This window comes from Hippocampus bargibanti, linkage group LG02 (genome assembly GCF_051943395.1).
Source record: "Hippocampus bargibanti isolate YZ-2025 linkage group LG02, ASM5194339v1, whole genome shotgun sequence".
NCBI classification, from domain to species: domain Eukaryota; kingdom Metazoa; phylum Chordata; class Actinopteri; order Syngnathiformes; family Syngnathidae; genus Hippocampus; species Hippocampus bargibanti.
Window position 1 is genome coordinate 12,329,868 of NC_142735.1, and position 19,936 is coordinate 12,349,803.

General features: G+C 42.4%; 1 protein-coding gene across 1 annotated transcript; it reads left to right on the forward strand.

The window, feature by feature from the left end:
- The first annotated feature begins 2,556 nt into the window (after positions 1 to 2,556).
- On the forward strand, positions 2,557 to 19,450 carry ctbp1 (C-terminal binding protein 1). The gene is made up of 11 exons (XM_088989340.1): positions 2,557 to 2,713; positions 5,468 to 5,622; positions 9,223 to 9,367; positions 11,486 to 11,589; positions 11,659 to 11,761; positions 12,644 to 12,768; positions 13,912 to 14,001; positions 14,080 to 14,210; positions 14,467 to 14,594; positions 14,665 to 14,779; positions 15,227 to 19,450. The coding sequence occupies exons 1-11, from the start codon at positions 2,674 to 2,676 to the stop codon at positions 15,417 to 15,419; spliced, it is 1,329 nt and encodes a 442-aa protein (XP_088845466.1). The 5' UTR covers positions 2,557 to 2,673; the 3' UTR covers positions 15,420 to 19,450.
- Positions 19,451 to 19,936: the final 486 nt, after the last annotated feature.

The following is a 19,936-nucleotide window of genomic DNA, read 5'->3' on the forward strand; positions in this document are numbered from 1 at the left end:
AATTTCTTACATGGTGTAACTGCAGCCAATATTTGTCACGGTTTGCGAGGTGGTGATGGTGGTGGATCCCCAATAAAGCAGGCAGGAGGGAGCAGCAGGATGTATTTCACAAATTGTATTAAAATAAAGTCAGCAGGAACAAAATCTAAAACATCAAAGTCATCTGAACAGAAAGTACAAAGCATCAAAGAAAACCAAGAGTAAAAGTCTGCCAAGATGAAACAAACCTAACAGGGTGCAGCAAACATATACACAGTACAATGCAATGACCTGATCCCGAATGGTAATGCTGGGAGTCCTTTTATATAATTTTCTGTTTAGAACTGCTCAGTGGCATTGCTGTTCATTTCAACAGGGAAAAATATTTGAAATACAGTGATGCCTTGGCTTACAAACTTAATTGGTTCCCAGACAGAGTGTGTAAGGTTGAAAAGTGTCTATTCCAAAAAATAATTTCCCATAAGAAACCATTAAAATGAGAATAATCCGTTCCCAGGTCCCCATAAAACATAATTTTCTACTTTCTAATTTTCTAAGCCTTAAAACTACACAAAATATACCTTATTTTATGTATATTAAATGTGCTATGGTATTATAATTAAAGAAATAAATTGTACGGTATAATAAAGTCGTTTTATCTACTTTTGTGATGGTCGTTGATGGATTGGATTGGATTGGATTTGCCTTTATTAGTCTCGCAATGGAGAAATTTACATTTCACAGCAGCAAAGTTATGAAAGAAATGAAAGTAGAAAAGCAAAACATAGGAGCTGCTGGAAAGGCAGCCACTCTCGCGGCGCCGTCTTGAAGTCAAAAGAACAAAAAAAAAACTAAATAACAAATAACATGACAACACAAAGACACAGAGAGACATTCATTCTTGAGCACCTTCTGTACCCTCTTTGTTACATAAAGCAGTTCCAGATGAAAGAGGAGAGGATCAAAGCGTCTCTTCACCAGTGGATCAGGGACATCATGGTGGAATGTGCACGTCGACTACAAGCTAAATGTTAAAAGCAAACATGCAGCTGTAGCATCCATTGACGAAAAGAGATCGTCTCACATCTCCTGTCCCACATAAATCTGCTTCAATTCCATCCCGCGACAGTTGCATATACGCATCGGCGCTCTGCGCTGACACTCCTTCCTTCTTATCGCGGGCTCCTCAAGCCATGTATCCATCCAGCCGCAGATGGCTTGATGGAATGGAGTGGTCGGTTTCATCAGCATTAAACACTTGATGAGGAATGTATCCATCTTTCACCATCTTGAGGAATGATCCCTTGGAGGTGCTTTCTCTGCGATAATTCCTGCCGTGATAATTCTGTGCTTTTTCCTCATCAATTGTGTTCTGTTTAGCTGGGTTGACAGCTTTTTGCATCAAGTGTACAGATGGCTTGTGCGGGTTATTTGTGGCGCCTGATTGATGGGATATATTAACCTTCCAGTCTACACTCTGCTTTTGAACTATCAAAGTTGAAACGAGTCCAAATTTCACAGTTTTGCATCCATTTTCTCACCATTTCACTTTTGTTTTATTTTCACTTTTATTTTTCTTCTTTCAAGCTCTGTCGTCTCCCTTTCGTGTGTGTTTTCGCACTCTCTCTGTCGTCTGCCTGTCTCTTTAATGTTTGCCCCCCCCCCCTCACTGCTGCATTCTTGACCAATCACGCGGTTTTAACCGAAGACTGGGGGTGGGGAATAGTGGACAAAACAGTCGGCCACAATTTTCTTGTTAGGAGAACGGGCTCGTTCGCGAACGACACATAACTCATTGTGGCAGCTCCATGTGTATCCCGAAAAATAGTTCGTATGCCAAGGTAACATTTTCATAAATGTAACGTTCGTAAACTGAAAAGTTCGTAAGCCATGAGGTTCGTAAACCGAGGTATCATTGTAATATTAAATTCACTTCTCATCTTAGTCACAACAAATAAAAACTAATAATAGGGTACGCAATGTAGTTTTTATTATACGTCCAAATACAATTTGCTGCTGTGAATTTTAATTTTCTCTAATGTGAGACTAATAAAAGCTAATCTAATATAAAATATCATGTTTTTCAAATTGTATTACGGACTTCCAAGTTACGACCCTGATACCCAAATTTACCAATAGCAATTAAGGTACCCTTCAAAGTGATTCAACAAGAAAGTTAGCCTCTCTGTCAAAGTGTTTGTTGCTGTGAAATAAACGAGTCAAATGGTTAAATTCTGTTTCAATTGGGAACAAGTTGGTCTACTCTCGAAAATGCCTTGACATTGCGAAACTTTTTTTTTCCAGGTTCAGTAGACAAAAGATGAGTGGTGGCTCTACCCTCGTCTCCTTCGCAATCTTCCCCCTCACTGACACAAACAGAATGGGAGGGATTTACTGTAGTGGAGATAAAAAAAGAGTGGGAGGGGTGGGGAGGCCGAACGGAAGGGTTGAAAGAGAGAGACAGAGAGCGTTAGAGAGAGAGAGAGAGAGAGAGAGAGAGAGAGAGAGAGAGAGAGAGAGAGAGAGAGAGAGAGAGAGAGAGAGAGAGAGAGAGAGAGAGAGAGAGAGAGAGAGAGAGAGAGAGAGAGAGAGAGAGAGAGAGAGAGAGAGAGAGAGAGAGAGAGAGAGAGAGAGAGAGAGAGAGAGGCGAGGAAGCTGCCGCCATATGCCGAGTGGATTCTACATGTGAAAACCATGGGAAGCTCACATCTCCTCAACAAAGGAATGCCTCTAGGTACATTTGTGGGTGTGTTGTTTGTGTGGATGCATGTGAACGTCCCCTCTTCTCGCTTTTGTTTTTCCTCCTTGTCATTTTCCTACACAATACTACATTTTTTTTGCGCTAGCCTCGTAAGAATGTATGTACGAGTGTGTGTACGAGTGTGTACGAATGTGTGTGCGTATGCGTGTGTGTTTGTGTGTGTGCGTGTGTGTTTGTGTGGGCGACGACAGAAAATGAACGCTCGGAAGAACACGCATGCAAGCACGTTCGCTGCCCGAACATACACAGGTGGCTGAGAAAGACTGTTCTCGAAAACAAAAAGAGGAATGAATGTAGCGCCGGTAGGCGAATTAAAAGTCTTCTGAGAAGACTGCTAACGAGATGTCTTCTGTGGATCTCAGCGTTTGCCACCACTCTCGTCTCCCTTGGGGAGGAAGACAGTCCAAGGTCATGGCATATGGCATTCATCACTTTCGGCTCCGGGAGAAGTAATCGATTAATAAGGCATCAAGATGTTCAGATTTAATTGCGTGGGAAATAGATGACCTGGTGTACAATTCTGTGAGCGTTAGCTATCTATGATTTGAAACTCACAGCCTGCCTTGGAAGCATAAATCCTACTTGACTTGAACTGTTAACGATGTGGAAATGCCTAATTGAAAACACAAACCTTGGAGTGAGACCGCAATTTATATTTGATGTTATTAAGTAACCCTCATTGGAAAGACTGGCTATTACTAGAATGTCAAATCCAGATTGGAAACCTTGATTTGTAAACCTTGCTAATTAAACTTACTTCCAAAAACCAACCCAGGTTTCAAACCCAAATTCACTTTAGACATTGACACAAACAAGGAACAAGACACACCTTTCATTCATTTTTGTTGAGAGAAGGGTGTTCTCTTGGTACAGGAGTTCTTTATAACAAAGTTTACATTTCACCTTTTCACCTTAAGCAAGTAGAAGAAAGACATTAAAGTGAGTCATACACTGTGACGTCACAGTATATATCCACACTGGTTATTATGATTTGTACCTTTTCAAAATGATACCAAACAGGGGATGTTCTTTTCTTCTTCATTGTGGACGGTGTGTCCAATGCAGAACGAATCTGATTAAAGATGCGAGTTGGGTGTGCCAGTCATCAGCTCATTGTCGTCTTGGCGCGCCATTTTATTTCAAAACTATGAGTTAATGATGACGTAGGAAACCCGTCTCGCGAGGCTTCAGGTGTAGCAACACGCGTTGCGAGGTTTTGGGCGTGGCCACAAGTAATCAACATATGCCTCGAGGTGCGCTTCAAAGATTTTTTTTCCGGACTCATCACTACTGTGAGGTGGACGCTGTAAGCAGTTAACCACTGCGTCCCCCTCGAGTATTTGACAAACTCCTGCTTCTTGTGAAGTTTTTGAGTGACCAGCTACCACATAGCACCATTCTCTCAAGAGAAAACATGCTCCAATGAAATCAGCCACAAAAACAAACAAACCAACATGCAGCACCAGATCTGGTTTGCAGGCCTCAAGTTTGATGCATGTTTGGTAGTTTTGGGTGATTCCGATCTTTCAGCGATACTGTGTTGATTCCCCACTGGCCATGAGTACGTTTCACACAGTAGAATTGAATATGAGCAGGTTGATCATCAGCTCAGGTTTCACACCGCAATTCGATATCACTTATAAGAAAGTGACATCGGGCCGAGATTGTGCAAAGCTCATGCTCTGCTGCGAGAGGACAACAACAAATGATCACCGGTGACAAGCGGTGAGTGTGTATGACCTGTACTTGCCTTGAAACACTCCTCCAAAGCGCTAACCTGTTTTGAAACCTTACTTTGCTACCCTCTGAACAGTAAGATGGCCTGAAATAGTCATTTAAACAGTTCCCTACCCCTAAACCTTGACTTTAAACTGTAACCCCATCGCGAAACTCTTAATTCGAGTTTGAAACATTTACCTTGGCACGAAGTACAAATTGGGAACCTTCATTTAAAACCCAAAACCAAGGCCTAAACCTTATTCTTATTCTTAACACTAATTGTTTTATGAAAGCCTGATGTCAAAACCTAGAGCCCTCTTTGAAAACCCCATGCCTGACATTAAAATCCAAACTGAAACTTTTACCTGAACAAGAAACTAACTTGAAGCTATCGCACTGCCATAAAACCCTAACCTTGTCTTAGAACCCGAACCCAAAGTCATCACCTCTCTTTGAAAAAAATCCCAACAAGTCTGATTCCTCAAAATGTTTACCGGCCGGCACTCTTGAAATCGCTGCTCGAACAATTTCTCGGAATGTGGGCTCCTTTCAGCAGGAAATTTGAGCCATCCGTCTAAACGCAAAGGAATTTCCACTTGTGTGTCCTCCGTTTGAAGGACACGAGACATTTTAGACTTTCCGGGAACAAACCCAGTGGAAAGCCGGAGGAAAGTTGTTTACGTCAAGTGGCGGATGTCACAATGTCGGAAAAACATGACGTCGGCTTCATTGGATTGAGAAAACCAGTGAGGTTGATTCACTTGGATTGGAATAAGTGAGGGCGGTGTAAGGAAAACTGATCAAAACCAGCGTGAAAGGGGTCACTCACATGACTTCTCGAGAATTTTCCTGTGTTGAAATAGGTGGACGTTCCTGTACATGACATTGGCATGCATGTAATGAATTACCTGAATGTGGGATGCTTTGTGGGCTGCGAGAAGCAGTTCAAGTATGGAGTAGTGTCATGCGTCACATGCCTTGACAACAGCAACCCTTGTGTCTTATTAGGCATCAGGCCACCCATCATGAACGGACCCATGCACCCAAGGCCCCTGGTGGCTCTGCTGGACGGGCGAGACTGTACAGTGGAGATGCCCATCCTGAAGGATGTCGCCACCGTGGCCTTCTGCGATGCCCAGTCCACACAGGAGATCCACGAGAAGGTGATGCACTTCACAAAATAAACCACAGCACATTATCCATGGATAAAATGTTCGCCAATTGTCCCGTTTGTTATCAATCTGGACTGGTAAAAGTTCCATCGTAGTCTCACAGTGGAGAAATTTACGTTTCACAGCAGCAAAGTTCTGAAAGTAGGAGTAAAGGAAAGGAAGAAGTAGAAAAGAAAAATACAGGAGCTGCTCTAAAGGCAACCACTCTCGCGGCGCCTTCTTGAAGTAAAAAACAACAACTAAATAACAAATAATGTGACACAACACAAAACACACAGACTGCACCCTCTTTATTTCATGAAGCAATTGTAGATGACAGAGGAGTGGATCAAAGCGTCCTTTTCACCAGTGGATCAGAGACATCATGGTGCAATGTGCACGTCTGCTACAAGCTAAATGTTGAAAGCAAAAATGACACACACGCGCCCCCTCGCCACTTTTCAACAAAATATCAGAATGTATTATTTAAAATAACTTTGTGACAGTACTCACCGTTAACATGAATGGTCTTCCGTTCCTCGTGATTGGTAAAAATCCAGGCAAACGATCGGAATGAAATTCAATTTGCCGGTCCAGAGGCAAAGTTACTGCTAGCTAGCCTGCACACGGCTCATAAGCTTCCACACTTGCTATCTGCAATCTACTTCTCGCAGAAGTATGTTGATGCTAACGTTAACATGGGGCTTGTTAAAATGTCACTGACATTCGACTGTTTCATCGATGGTATTGTTTCATTGCAAATTAGAATCAGAACATTTTCTCTCCTCTAATGCTCCGGTGCATTCACGCTGAAGTGCACTAGTTGGGCTCATTTAAAGGGGCGTTTACCTGTTTCAACATGACGGCCTCTATCATCCAATCAAAATGGCGCTTTCAGCCATTCTAGGTCAGTGTCATCCAATCAAAATTGCGCTTTCCGCCAACTGCAGCCCCAACGGGAAATGAACGGCGAAAAAAACGACAATATGTATTTAGTTTTATCGGCAAGCCATATGCAATCATCAAAAGAGCCATATATGGCTCGCGAGCCATAGGTTCCCGACTCCTGCTCTAAAGTGTGGGCCTTCTATCAATCTATAAACACAAAAAAAAATTGTCAGCCACCTATGGTTGTTCCTATTACAGTGTGATAGTTTGCAAATATCTCTTCAGTCGCTATCAATCGTGATACCATCTGAAACCACAACATGCCAATTGAGATGTTGATGCATCAGCAAATATGGTCATGCTCTACTTTCACGAAAAAGGGTGCAGCCAAGTTTGTGCTGTTTGTGGTGCCATTGCACAAGATAGTTCATAGCCCGCTTATCATAGATTCTTGACTTTAAAGGAGACGTGTATTTAAAAAAAACTTCTTAAAATTGTTTACACTCTGCGGTCAAAAGAATCAAGAATGAAAGCACACATTACACCCACTTGTCACTCTGGTTCAAATGACTTTTTTTGTGGGGAGGGAGGTGGCAGTTGTGTCTCATGTGAATGCCGAGGACGGCTTTCGTTACCATAACAACTGAGGGCAGCACTTTGGCATTGTGATGACGCGGCACGGTCTAAGCCTCTAAGGGCTCCTTGGTGTAGGGCAGGTAACGACTTTGTTGTAGTGACATTTCAAAGCAATCAAGCGACTTGCAACCATGTGAGCAAACCCGACCAACGTGCAGGTTGAGTGATTGACACGATGCACAATTGATTTGTAAAATGTTATCGTGTGTGCAGGTCGAGTTTTACTCTGCTTTGTATCTTTCACACCTCCACATGATCAGCTTGATGCGTGATAAGGAATGCAGTAAAGCAGGGGTGTCAAAGTCATTTTTTGCCGCGGGCCACATTGTAGTTATGGTTTCCTTTTGAGGGCCGTTATAAATTTGGGGAACCCATTAGAATGTTTAAATCCCTTCAAATATTACATATAGAGCACACAGCAAATTAATGAATAACTCGTTTTCAAATCTGAAGTCAAGAATAATGACTTTTATTGTGGTTGACATCCAAAAATATGAAATTTTGGCTCAGATTTTAGCAATCATCATGGAATTTAACAAGTTTGATTTGCTTTCGCAGGCTGAAAAAAATGATGTGGCGGGCCGGATTTGGCCCGCGGGCCTTGACTTTGACACCTGTGCAGTAAAGTCTAAGTCAGTTTTATTGTCAAATACTGTATGCTCTTTTTCCAGGATGGACCTTCAGGGTTAAACGGAAACATGTTTTACAGTTGTCATTGACATCTAGCGGGCCCTTATAAGCGTAAGCAGTTGAGTGGTGTCAGAATGTCACAAAATTTACCCTCTCTCAACTCACACCAGCGTTAAATGAAGAGAAGCAATGCACCACCTGAGTTATTCTAAATTGTCATACCACAACTGCTAAAGCGAAGGTTGCAGACTGTGTATTTTCATGCTCTCCACATCATCACTTAGATTTTACTGAAATGATTCAAAAGGATATTACTCGCAGAATGTCTTCTCCTTGCTTTGGAGGTTCTTTCTCTATTAGCGTGCCCACTAGGTCACAAAACGACACAAACAGATGGCGCCCCCGTTAAATGGCTGAAAAGATGCTGCTTTGAAATGCTAATTGAATGTATCGCTGGCACCCTGGCAACAATTCAAAGACTTAGGAAGACAATGAACATAAAATGTTGACACTGTCTTCCATTTCCTTGTCTTGATAAGCAGGCCACCACACCAACTTTTTTCGTGACAGACCCTCAAAAAAAAATGACATAAACATCAGATTTATTGACGTCCTGACGTCCCATATATTGAACATCTTAGTCAGAATTCATCAGGGGGTGGCCAGAGTGACACATCATCCCACAGAGGGCTCGCCATAAGCACGTACTTGTGCTCACGTGTGTACATTTGCATGCTCTGTAACACAGAAGCCACGGCTTAAAGAAATACAACTAACAGACACACAGAACAATTCCTATAATACTCATAATTCAGAAGGAGGAAGTTTATTCCGACTTACAATGCGTTGGTTTGCATCATCTATTTTAGATTTTTTTTCCTGCACTATTTCTTACAATACAATACATATTGATTTATATAGCGCGTTAACAACAGCTGAAGCTGTAACAAAGGGGGCCTCTACGGCGGAGGATCTATCAAACTGACACCAACTTACCGAACCCTTCGGGTTCAATCCAACCCAGTTTAAAAACCACTGCTCTAGAGCCAAATAAAATCGACATGATTTTTTTCTGATGAGAGAAGATAGTCTAAGGTTTCTTACGCTGCATTGAATATTTATGTCGTCCAAAAACTCTATTTTCTGAGGGTCCTGCAATTTTAGTGAAAATTGCAAAAACCCCGGCACTAGAGTGGACACATTTTTTCACATCGTCTGGCAGTGAATAAGTTAAGATAGGGGAACAGTATTTGATTGAGTTTGACAATAACATGTTTCCGTGGCGATATTCAGGCAGCGCAGCCAAAAAATACAGGCAGCTGGATTGAAACACAGGACAAGAAGGTGCAGACAAAACATCCGGACAAAGCCGTTATCTTTCCGTAGAAAGACCTTGAGGTGGTTCATATTCTATACATGTTACAGTCCTGAGGTAATTCAAGCATTTTGTGTACGCAGGTGCTGAATGAAGCTGTGGGGGCACTGATGTATCACACCATCACTCTGATGAGAGAAGACCTGGAGAAGTTCAAAGCTCTCCGCATCATTGTGCGCATCGGTAGCGGCTATGACAATATTGACATCAAGTCTGCGGGCGAACTTGGTGAGCCATTTGAGCCCTTCACACTGCTTGTTTTTCCTGTCGGAGCACCAACACAGAAAAGGGTTGGGGGGCTGCTTCAACATGACAGTCTGCTGTCTTTGGAGGTGTGGTGTCTTTCAGAGGTGTGGTGTGACAATAGTTTGAAGTATTTCCAAACAACCTGCAGACTGCTGAAACAGCAGCAAAGTCTTGGCTCCAACACAGATGTTTGTATCTGCCAGATTTTGACGACACATCAAAGGTTTTAGTGAGCCGGGTGTCTTTCAGATTCCAAAAAAAGTCACCAAAACTAAGTAACTCCTACTTCATGACAAATTCGCTCACCTTGTTGCCAAAAGTAATTAATGTATTTCGACATAATTTTGCATCCAAAATGCACCCATTGAGACGTATACAGTAATTATAGTTCATATTCCACAAGAGCGATATAAATCACAATACCATGTATCGTCTAGTGGGGGTGCATTGAGAATATTGTAAACATTTTTCATTTGGTCTGTGTAAGCTCTCAGTCGTACAGAGGTGGTCCATCGATTCCATACATTGCAGGAGTTTCTGAAAAACTACAGTCCTTTGGCAACACAAAATTCCTACTTATTTCAAACCGACAAACATGTAGTTTACATGTAGTAGTTTATTCAATGCGTTGTAAAAATGAAAATTGTAAAGAGCAATACATTGGGGAGACTAAACAAATTCTCCAAAAAAAAGACTATCAACATCGCAGGGCTAATACTAGTGGGCCTCAATCGGCAGTACATGTGCACCTATTTGACAATAAAGCTGACTTTGACTTTGACATAACTGCTTTTTTTGACATAAAAGCTGGCAACCACTCATTTGACGACAATGAGGTTTTTTAGCGAAAGAAAATAGATGGTTTGAAAGGGGAGTAAAAGAAGCTATTTTCATAAAACAACTAAATCCTTCATTAAACCGGTTTGGTGGGGTGAGGTTCAATTTGGATCGTTCATACAATAGCCTGCTTAGGCAGCATAGGTTAGGCAACATTCGTAATGCTGATGAGGGGATACCGGAGGGAGTGGGGCAATCAGGCCAGTCGTTAGTCAGGAATGTAGGAACAATCGGTGGGGCCACAGGGAGTGGTCCTTCACTAAACCACCATGGTGGGGTGAGGTTCAATTTGGATCGTTCGTACAACAGACTGCTTAGGCAACATAGGCTTGGTTATGCTGATGAGGTGATACCAGATCAAATGGGGCAATCAGGCCAGTCGTAGACCTCATACTCAGGCAGGACAATAGAACTCAGGACAATCAAAGTAATCAGTGGAGCCGCATGGAGTAGTCCTCTGCTCCCCCCAACCTGAGAGCAGGGACCAATCATAGCAGAGTCTGGCACCGCCACGTCTGGACAGTAGGAATATATATCGGGCTACCATGTACCAGCAAAAAAAAATAGTTTACTGACAAAGCCTTTTGGATAAGAAGCGAAACGTCCATCACCTTCAAAGAAGTACAGATGACGGCTGAAGAAACCTTTTCATCGATAAATGTAGCCATTCATTTCTTGTAAGAGCGACCCTGACAGGGTACTAACATCCATTTTCTATCCCAGAGGAGCATGACAGGAGGCGGCTTGTGCAGCTCGGAGTTGGGTGGTCTGTCCGTCAACAGCAGATTTGAGGCCGGGCCTGAGAAGAGCAGGGACTAATCATAGCAGAGTCCGGCACCGCCACGTCTGGACAGTAGGGATATATATAGGGCCAAAACTACCAGTAAGACTTTAGTTCGCTGACGAAGCATCTTGGATAAGAAGCGAAATGTCCAACACCTTCAAATAAGTACAGATGACGGCTGAAGAAACCTTTTCATCAATTTTTCATTTGACAATTACTTTAAATTCATCCCTGCAGGATCACATGAAATAGTTATGCGTGTTTAACCAACCATCACGATCAATCAAAAATCTAATTCCTGGCACAAATACATTTGATGTCATCAGAGGACACTGTTGTGGTTGGAAACTTCGCCCAGACAAAAGTTGTGCAGAATGACATTCAGTTAAAAAAGACTACGATTTGCGGACTATCGAAATAACCCAAACCGTGCAGGCACATTAAACTGGCTAAGATGTTCCCATTCTCTACCCCAACAGGAATTGTCGTGTCGAACATGCCAGCGGCCTCCGTCGAAGAGACAGCTGACTCCACCCTGTGTCACATCCTCACCTTGTACCGGCGCACCACATGGCTCAATCAGGTTTGTGGCTTTTAACTTTGAAAAAGTAAAGAAAAACATCATGTCACACCACGAATGATACATCGGCAGGCTCTCCGGGAGGGCACGAGGGTCCAGAGTGTGGAGCAGATTCGAGAGGTGGCTTCAGGAGCGGCAAGGATTAGAGGGGAGACGCTGGGACTCATCGGACTTGGTCAGTCATTGAACAGCCGCGCCCGGTTGTAAATATGAGAAGAGTGCACTTCAATGATGTGTTCCAAGAGGTTGAGCAATTGTGTATAGACGCCACACGATGGCAGCAAAGCACTTAATTCAAATATCCTCATAAAGCAACAATACCACCATGGAAACACACTTGGTAAAAATATACAAATAAATGTCTTGAGTCGTTCAATTATTGAACACAACCAAACATCTCTCACATGACGTGTACCAATAGTATTAGCTTGAAAAATGACATGCCAGTACAAAGTGTTGTGACGTTGTCCATCCATCCATCCATTTTCCGTACGGCTTATTCCTCATCAGGGTCACGGTTGGTGCTGGAGCCTATCCCAGCTGTCTAAGGGCACGAGGCGGGGGACACCCTGAATTGGTTGCCAGCCAATCGCAGTGTACACAAAGACAAACAACCAGTCACTCTCACACTCACACCTAAGTGTTCAATCTGCCTACCATGCATGTTTTTGGAATGTGGGAGGAACCGGAGGACCCGGAGAAAACCAATGCGGGCCCGCAGAGAACATGCAAACTCAACACAGGGAGGCCAGAGCGTGACGCGAACCGGCGACCTCTGCACTGTGAAGTCGGTGTGCTCACCACTCAACTACCGGGCAGAATGTGTAAAAGCCAGCTGCTTTTGAAGACCGTCAACAAATAGAACTTCTCAAACACATCTAAAGAACAGACGCTAAATAAATTTAATCTTATTGCACAAAGGATGCACCCAAGATAGAGACATCAATTGAATTCTGACTTTAGGGAAGTAATCTGATTCCAGTCATTTGCTCCACTAACTACTCTACTGCCTTGTTACTGTGTAATAATTAATGTGTTTGCATGTGCGTTTGTGTAGGTCGAGTGGGCCAGGCCGTAGCCCTACGAGCCAAAACATTTGGCTTCAATGTCATTTTTTATGATCCCTATTTGGCTGATGGCGTGGAGAGATCTCTGGGCCTTCAAAGGGTCACCACGCTACAGGTATTCCTTGACATGTGATGAAATGACATATCCTCTATTCGTCTCACATTGGAGAAATTTCCAAACCACAGCAGCACAGTTATCAAAGGAAGAGGAAAGGAAAGATAAGTAGAAAAACTAAATATTAGAGCTTCTGTACAGGGAGCCACATTCGATGAATTTTACTAGATGTTTCCACATGAAGCTCTACGTATTTCCATCGTAAATATTGTATGGTAATTACAATGCATAATGCCATATCATGTCATGGGGCTAACCATTAAGTATTGGCTGCCCTCCCCAACTCTAACTGGGATGTTCAATTCATTTTTCAACATTAACAAACAAGATCAGCCTGCATATTCATGATTGTAGTCAATTTTACATCTTATTATATTAAGTTGCTCCACGTACAGCACTTTCTGTGCAGCATTGGTTTTTTGAAAGTGCTCTCGAGAGAGTTGAGAGTTGACTTTAACAGATTAGAAGACCCAACAAATTGAAATGCTCACACACGATAACATTTTACAAATCAATTGTGCATCGTGTCAATCACTTCTATAAAAAAAAAAAATCAAGTTTAATTGTATTGCACTGATCCAATAATGAACCATACCTGAAAACATTTTTGTGCTTATGGTACCTGCGCACATTATAATAATTAAAAAAGAATAAAGTGATGTTCAAATGTGAATTCCATTGAGCAAGGCCGTCTGGAAAAGGCGAGCGTCCGCTTCGTATTTTTTTACTACTTTTTTAAATTATGGTCAGCCATTGAGAAGCATCGACCCAAAACACCAAAAAATAGAAATTAGGGCCACACAAATTAACATTGAGGACTGTCAACAAATAGCATCCTAAACATAAGTGAATCGTACTATATCGCGTTTGGATTTGCTTTATATGAATCAGGAAGTATGATATGTATTGTATTGTATTGTATTGTATATCTAGATATACACTCGAATACTAACCTTGATGCCACGGGCACTTGAAAGCATAGAACACAAGAGTTGACTGGAAATGTATTATTATTATATTTGAGATGTTAACCTTTTCTAGGTTAATGGTTACTACAGTGGACAGTTTGTCATCTTATCAGGTTAAAGGGTGCATGAAAGGAAAGGGTCAAATGAACCGTTAACTCAAACGTCTCCCCCGCAGGATCTCCTATTTCATTCTGACTGCGTGTCACTGCACTGCAGCCTGAATGAACACAACCACCACCTCATCAACGACTTCACCGTCAAGCAGGTGCCCAACCAAACTTGGATTTTATTTCAGTGTCTTTTGAACAAAAATGGAAGTGGGTGTGGTGTGTGTGTTTTCCAGATGCGTCAGGGGGCATTCCTGGTCAACACGGCCAGGGGGGGTCTGGTGGATGAGAAGGCCTTGGCCCAGGCCCTGAAGGATGGAAGGATACGCGGCGCTGCCCTGGATGTTCACGAGACGGAGCCTTTCAGGTATAAATTCTGGGTCGGTTGTCATAGTTATCTTATTATATAGTTATATTGGTAGCCATGAAACAATTAATAAAGAAAAAATAAAATATTTAGAATAATTTTTAACATACACGATATTCATTTATTGTAATTTTATGTTGATGATGTACGACGGATCTAGTCTTCATTTTGACATTAACAATAAAATGTGGCCAGTGAGCCTGAATTTTTCACCTCATACCATTTCCCTTTTGATATTGTGTGTTTCCCTTGATAGTTTCAGTCAGGGTCCCCTGAAGGATGCACCCAACCTTATCTGCACTCCTCATGCCGCCTGGTACAGTGAACAAGCCTCGCTGGAGATGCGGGAGGAGGCAGCCAGGGAGATCCGAAGAGCCATTACAGGTCAGGACTGTCCTGATCTCCAACATTAATTCCAACCGTTCCATTCCAAAAAGATTCCGTCTATATTCAGGTCGTATTCCGGACAGTTTGAAGAACTGCGTCAATAAGGAGTTTCTGACTCAGAACAACCACTGGACAGCAGTCGAACCGGCCAACGTCCACCCAGAACTCAATGGAGCCTACAGGTAATGACACATCTGAGACAAGAAACATGGTCCACCTAAGCGATGTGAAAGACTCATCACCAATCATGGCAAAAGTTTGATTCCAGTTATTACAATACAATACATATTAATTTATATTGTGCTTTCACATCAGCTGCAGCTGTAACAAAGCACTCTCATAAGTCAACACAAAGCAAAATAATAAACACAACAGGAACATAAAGACATGGACAGTTGTGCTAATCTTAACAACTTTCCCCATGTACTCTGATTTTTGAATACGAGACAAACACTTTATTACATGAAGCAGTTCTAATTGAAAGAGGAGAGGATGAAAGCCTCCTTTTCACCAGTTTGATGTCGACTTCAAACCTGAAAGCTGTGTTGTAAAGTAACATGATTTTACCAAACAGGAGTAAGTTCATGGGAAACAGGGGGCTCACCCGAACTCCTTTCTGCCCCTGCAAGGTACCCACCGGGGGTTGTGAGCATGACTGCCGGCGGCCTCCCACCCCCCGTTGAGGGAATTGTGCCCAGCGCAGTGCCCGTCGTGCACCCTCTCCAGCCAGCAGTCGCGCAGCCTCCGCACACGCCGTCGCCCGGACAGAGCACGGTCAAGCCAGAGAGTGACAGAGAACAGCATCCAAATGAGCAGCTGTAGTCCAAAAGCACAGCGGGAAGGCAAAGTCCAGGAAATAACTACTGATTCCAAAATGTACAGGACATCGGCACAACGTCGCTTGTTGACACTGCATCGAGCGCCAAGAAGACAACGGTGACGGTCAGCAAATGCAAAGAGCTCATCTGCGAGTGAGAGAAGAATAACCTTTGACTGTCGTGTGTCCAAAATTTCCCATTTGTCTCTTTTTTTTAATCCTCGCTGTCATTCCTTAAGTGTAGCAGCAAAAAAACTCAACTCAAAAATGAATTTAAGTTGTACAAACGGCCAGTTTTTAGACCGTGTTTCCCAACCCTTAAAAGAACCGAGACTCATTATTTCATGTGAGAAAAATCTCACAGCACAAATGTCACAGAAAGTAGACAAACGGTGTAGCAATGTTTCTCCTATAGAAACGGTGTGAAATCGTGACATTTCAAGTCGTTTATTTACCATTCGTGTGAAATATGAAATGAGCTCAGTCGCGGAATCAATTCAACTTGAAAGGCAAGGTACCACAAAATAATGAGTTCATGTTGACCAACATTCTCCATATTTTACAAATTGTTTGGGCACTACACAAAAATATTATTGTACCAGATAGTGGGGGGATACGTCAATAAATAATTGTGTGGGCAGGAGGTATATCAATTCCTCAGCTCATAATCTCTCATGGATTATCAAGCACAAAAGTTGGGAATGGCAGTTTTAACCCGGAGGTTGGAAATTCACGGAAAGGAACTACAATTCATCTGTGCGAGTTTTTCCTTAACCAGCCACCCCGAAACAGAGGCAGCTGTTTTGCACACCATCTCAGGAACTTCAGTTTCCGCAGTTGGTCTGTTGTTGACTTTTATTTTCTACCGTTTAGTGCTTCTCTTTGTAGTCCTTTGGGAATGCTGGCCTTTGGTTAAAAGATGTTGGATAGTTTGCTGTCGTTTGTCCAGAGCATGCCATTTCCAAGAGACTATGACGTAGTACACAGGTGGCGAAATGCTCTGCTTGGCTTTGAAATGTTTTGTCAGTAATGTTGGGACGATGCCAGCCGATGCACTGAGACTGGACTGTAGCAGAATTCAATGTGTACAGTGAAATGTGTAGAGTGTGCCCCGCCCCCGCTATCTTGTGCGTCACCGATCGACGTTGCTCATTTTTCATATGGGATGTACCTATTCCTATAGCGTGGAAAGCTATGTTGAACAGGCGTTATTTTTGTCCAGCGTTCTTACAGTATACTTGGTAGCTGTAATGCCTTTGCATGTGGAACTATTTCTACAATGTCTGTGTAAGCTCTCAGTCGTACAGGAGTGGTCCAACGATGAGAAGGTTTCTTCAGCCGTCATCTGTACTTGTACTTGTACAGATGACGGCTGGTGACGGTTGGTACAGGTGTCGGACGTTTCACTTCTTATCCAAGATGCTTCTTCAGCGAACTAAAGTCTTACTGTGCTTACCAGTAAGACTTTAGACGATATTTCTACAATGCACTTTTCAGTTGGAGAGTATAACACATCGATCCTGGCCTGAAAAGTGTCACCCTTGTTTGAAATCCTCAAGACTTGAACTCTCATCCGAAAGCCTAACTAGAAATGGTAAACACGTTTTGAAACCCTTCTTGCTAAAGCTCAACTTTTGTTTGAAAACCTCCCTTGAAATTAAACATCTGGTTTGAAGTCCGAACCAAATTTTGAAACCGGAGCCCTCTTTTGAAAGCCAAAATTAAACTATAGATCTTGGATTTAAGTTCAAATGCGAACTTGTTTGAAACCACAACTTGAAACCCCAACTTTAAAATCTTGCATCTGGTTTGAAACCTTAATTTGAAACTCATTCCAAACCAGTGGTGAGCTGTGCATTTTACACATCAGTAGTGCTACGTCCGAATAAATCCAACCCTTAATAACTATGTTATGACTATACAACCTTGACTGCAGCTACAGCTGCGACTCATGTAAAAAGTGGTGTGTTTTACAAGTCCACTAGCGGGTACTGTTAGCCAGGAAATAAGGCCTGCGAGAAGGCCTTGGTGTCGCCAACTCGAAATATGATTGGTTAAAGCTACAGGGCCCGCAGAACTGATTTTTATTAAGGTGTCCCATCAGTCTGTGATTCAGATATTTCTAGGCCAGCAGAGAAGGCCCAGCAGGCCCTGACGACTAGGCCCAGACCACTGTTCAAAACCCAAACCTTGCCTTCAAAACATACCCAATTATTTTGAACATCTAAATTGGTCTAGGGACCGAAACTTGAAGCCCTGACCCTTGTTTAAAACTCACATTGAAACACAAGCAACTTCTCTCTGTCCTAGTTGATTCACTCAATAAGCAGACTGACTCTTCATAACTGTGTTGAAGGGGTGAAACGATCAAAAAATGTTTTGAATGGTCTGTCAATATTGCAGATTTTCGCTTACGGCAGGTGGGTCTGCAACGTAACTGGAAATAACTCAATGATATATATTTTCTTGATCCTGAGCTTCCATTCCACAAGTTTTCCTCCTTCAAAAATCTTCAGGATCCTCTGCTTCCTAGGTTGGCTCCTTACTCTGAAGCATTTTGATAAAGCACCAGATTGGGTAGCACAACGTTCCCTTTAACACTTCATGATGGGTCCTTACTAAGTGTACCGCTTGGCCGCCGATGTGCTCGCCGTGTCTGTACGTGTTCATACGTGTGGTGGTGTTTTTTCTGCCTGCCTGTATCAATGTGACTTGGTTTGTGTCTGTGTCTAAAAAGTAGCACTGCGAGCGGGAGTTCAGGGCTCCTCAAGGCATCGTCACTAAGGGTGCGTTCGGTGCGTGGGTTCAAGCACAAGAGTTGTCCGCTTATTGTCTTTTGGGTTTGTTTGGACGAGTGTCAAAACTCACAATGTGTGCGACTGCAATTTTTGCCTTGTTTCTTTGCCTAAGAAGTTTATCGTTGTAGCAGCATTTCGGCCATTCTAGCCAATTTGAAAGTTCACGTGAACTTTGGTAGGCACATTTATCACGAGCAGACACACAAATACGTTTCACAAACGCATGCCTGAAGATACAGGAGGCACCTCATTTTGGTTCAATGTTTCCAATTTGGGCTTAAGTACAAAAAACAAAAACAAGAAAATACAATTTTCCCTCAATGATCAATATGAAGTGATGAAATCTCCTGAAGGAAGACACAGGAAATCTCCGATTTTTGATCGCAACAGCTATTTTACGGTCACTTCTCTTTCATAGCTAATCTTGAAGCGAGAAATCAACTCTTTGATTACGTGCACTGGACAAATGAGCAATGCTAAAATGCAAATGAAAACATTTTTTAGAGGAAGCAGGTCGGTTAAACTTGATGACTCAACCAAATTTGTGTGATAAAAAAAAAAACAACAACAAAAGCAAAATGTTAGTCGTTGCAGATCAAAAGTTTCATTTTCAAATCTATAACTTTGTCCATGTGACGATGCTTTCAGGATCTGACTCCAGATCGAGCATTTTGTCATATTAAACAGTTCAATGTTAGCTACCCGTTCTCCTTTACGTTGCGGTAGCAAGCATAGCGACCAGGGATGGACATTTCACATTGACGTGAATGATTCTGATTCTGATTACATTCTCCAACTTGAGTTAAGTGCCATGTTTTCACTGGTTCAAAATCTAAAATGTGTACTCGGGCTTTGGAAATCCCGCAAGGAATTCCTGTGGACTACACATTGCTCACAAGATGCCTGACACCTTTGCTGTTTCCTTGGCAACCTTCAGAGAAACTGTTTGTAATTCATGAAGAAAAACAGCACTTTGAAATTCCTTCCCTGGTAGTGACACAAGGTCCACTGTTGCCTACTTGTTTGTCCTCTTTATTATTAAGTAGTAAGTGTAGCAATATACTGTACACGCACGTGTGCCACACATACACACACTCACTTACAGTATATGTACACATACATATTCTATATTCTACAGTAAATATTATTTTTGGGCAAAAGCCCTGATGAAAGATATGTTTGCGACTGTATGCATTTGTATGAATTATTTTAAAAAGAAATAAAACCATGGATGAGGATGTGGTCTGATTGGCGTTTTGTTTCAGTCGCTTGACAATTGACAATGTGACGCCCAAGGAAGTGTTCTCTAGATACACGCTGTAATGATGAAGATCAAAATTATTTCCCAGTAAATCGCACTGTCCTTTGGAACTTTTTTTTAACAATGGCTTATGATAGACATTGGCGCAATTTCTTGCAGATCACTTTCAATGTCAAGCACTCACACTTTTTCACCATTTATGTGCAATGCACATTGTGCATGCAAAGCAGCTCATGGGGAAAACGATCATGCCGAGTCGGTAAATATGTATGAGCAAAGATTGTTTGAGGCTGAAAATTTGCATGTCCAAAAACTAAATTGATGCTTTTATGTTTTTGAGAGGGGGTAGCGCACATGGAAGGCAGCATTCACGGCATAGCCCCTTGAATGGCTCACCTCTCCAGAGTTACAGTACTTCCAGTCACCGGAAGAGGTTTACCAAACAGCTGGAAACTCAAAATGC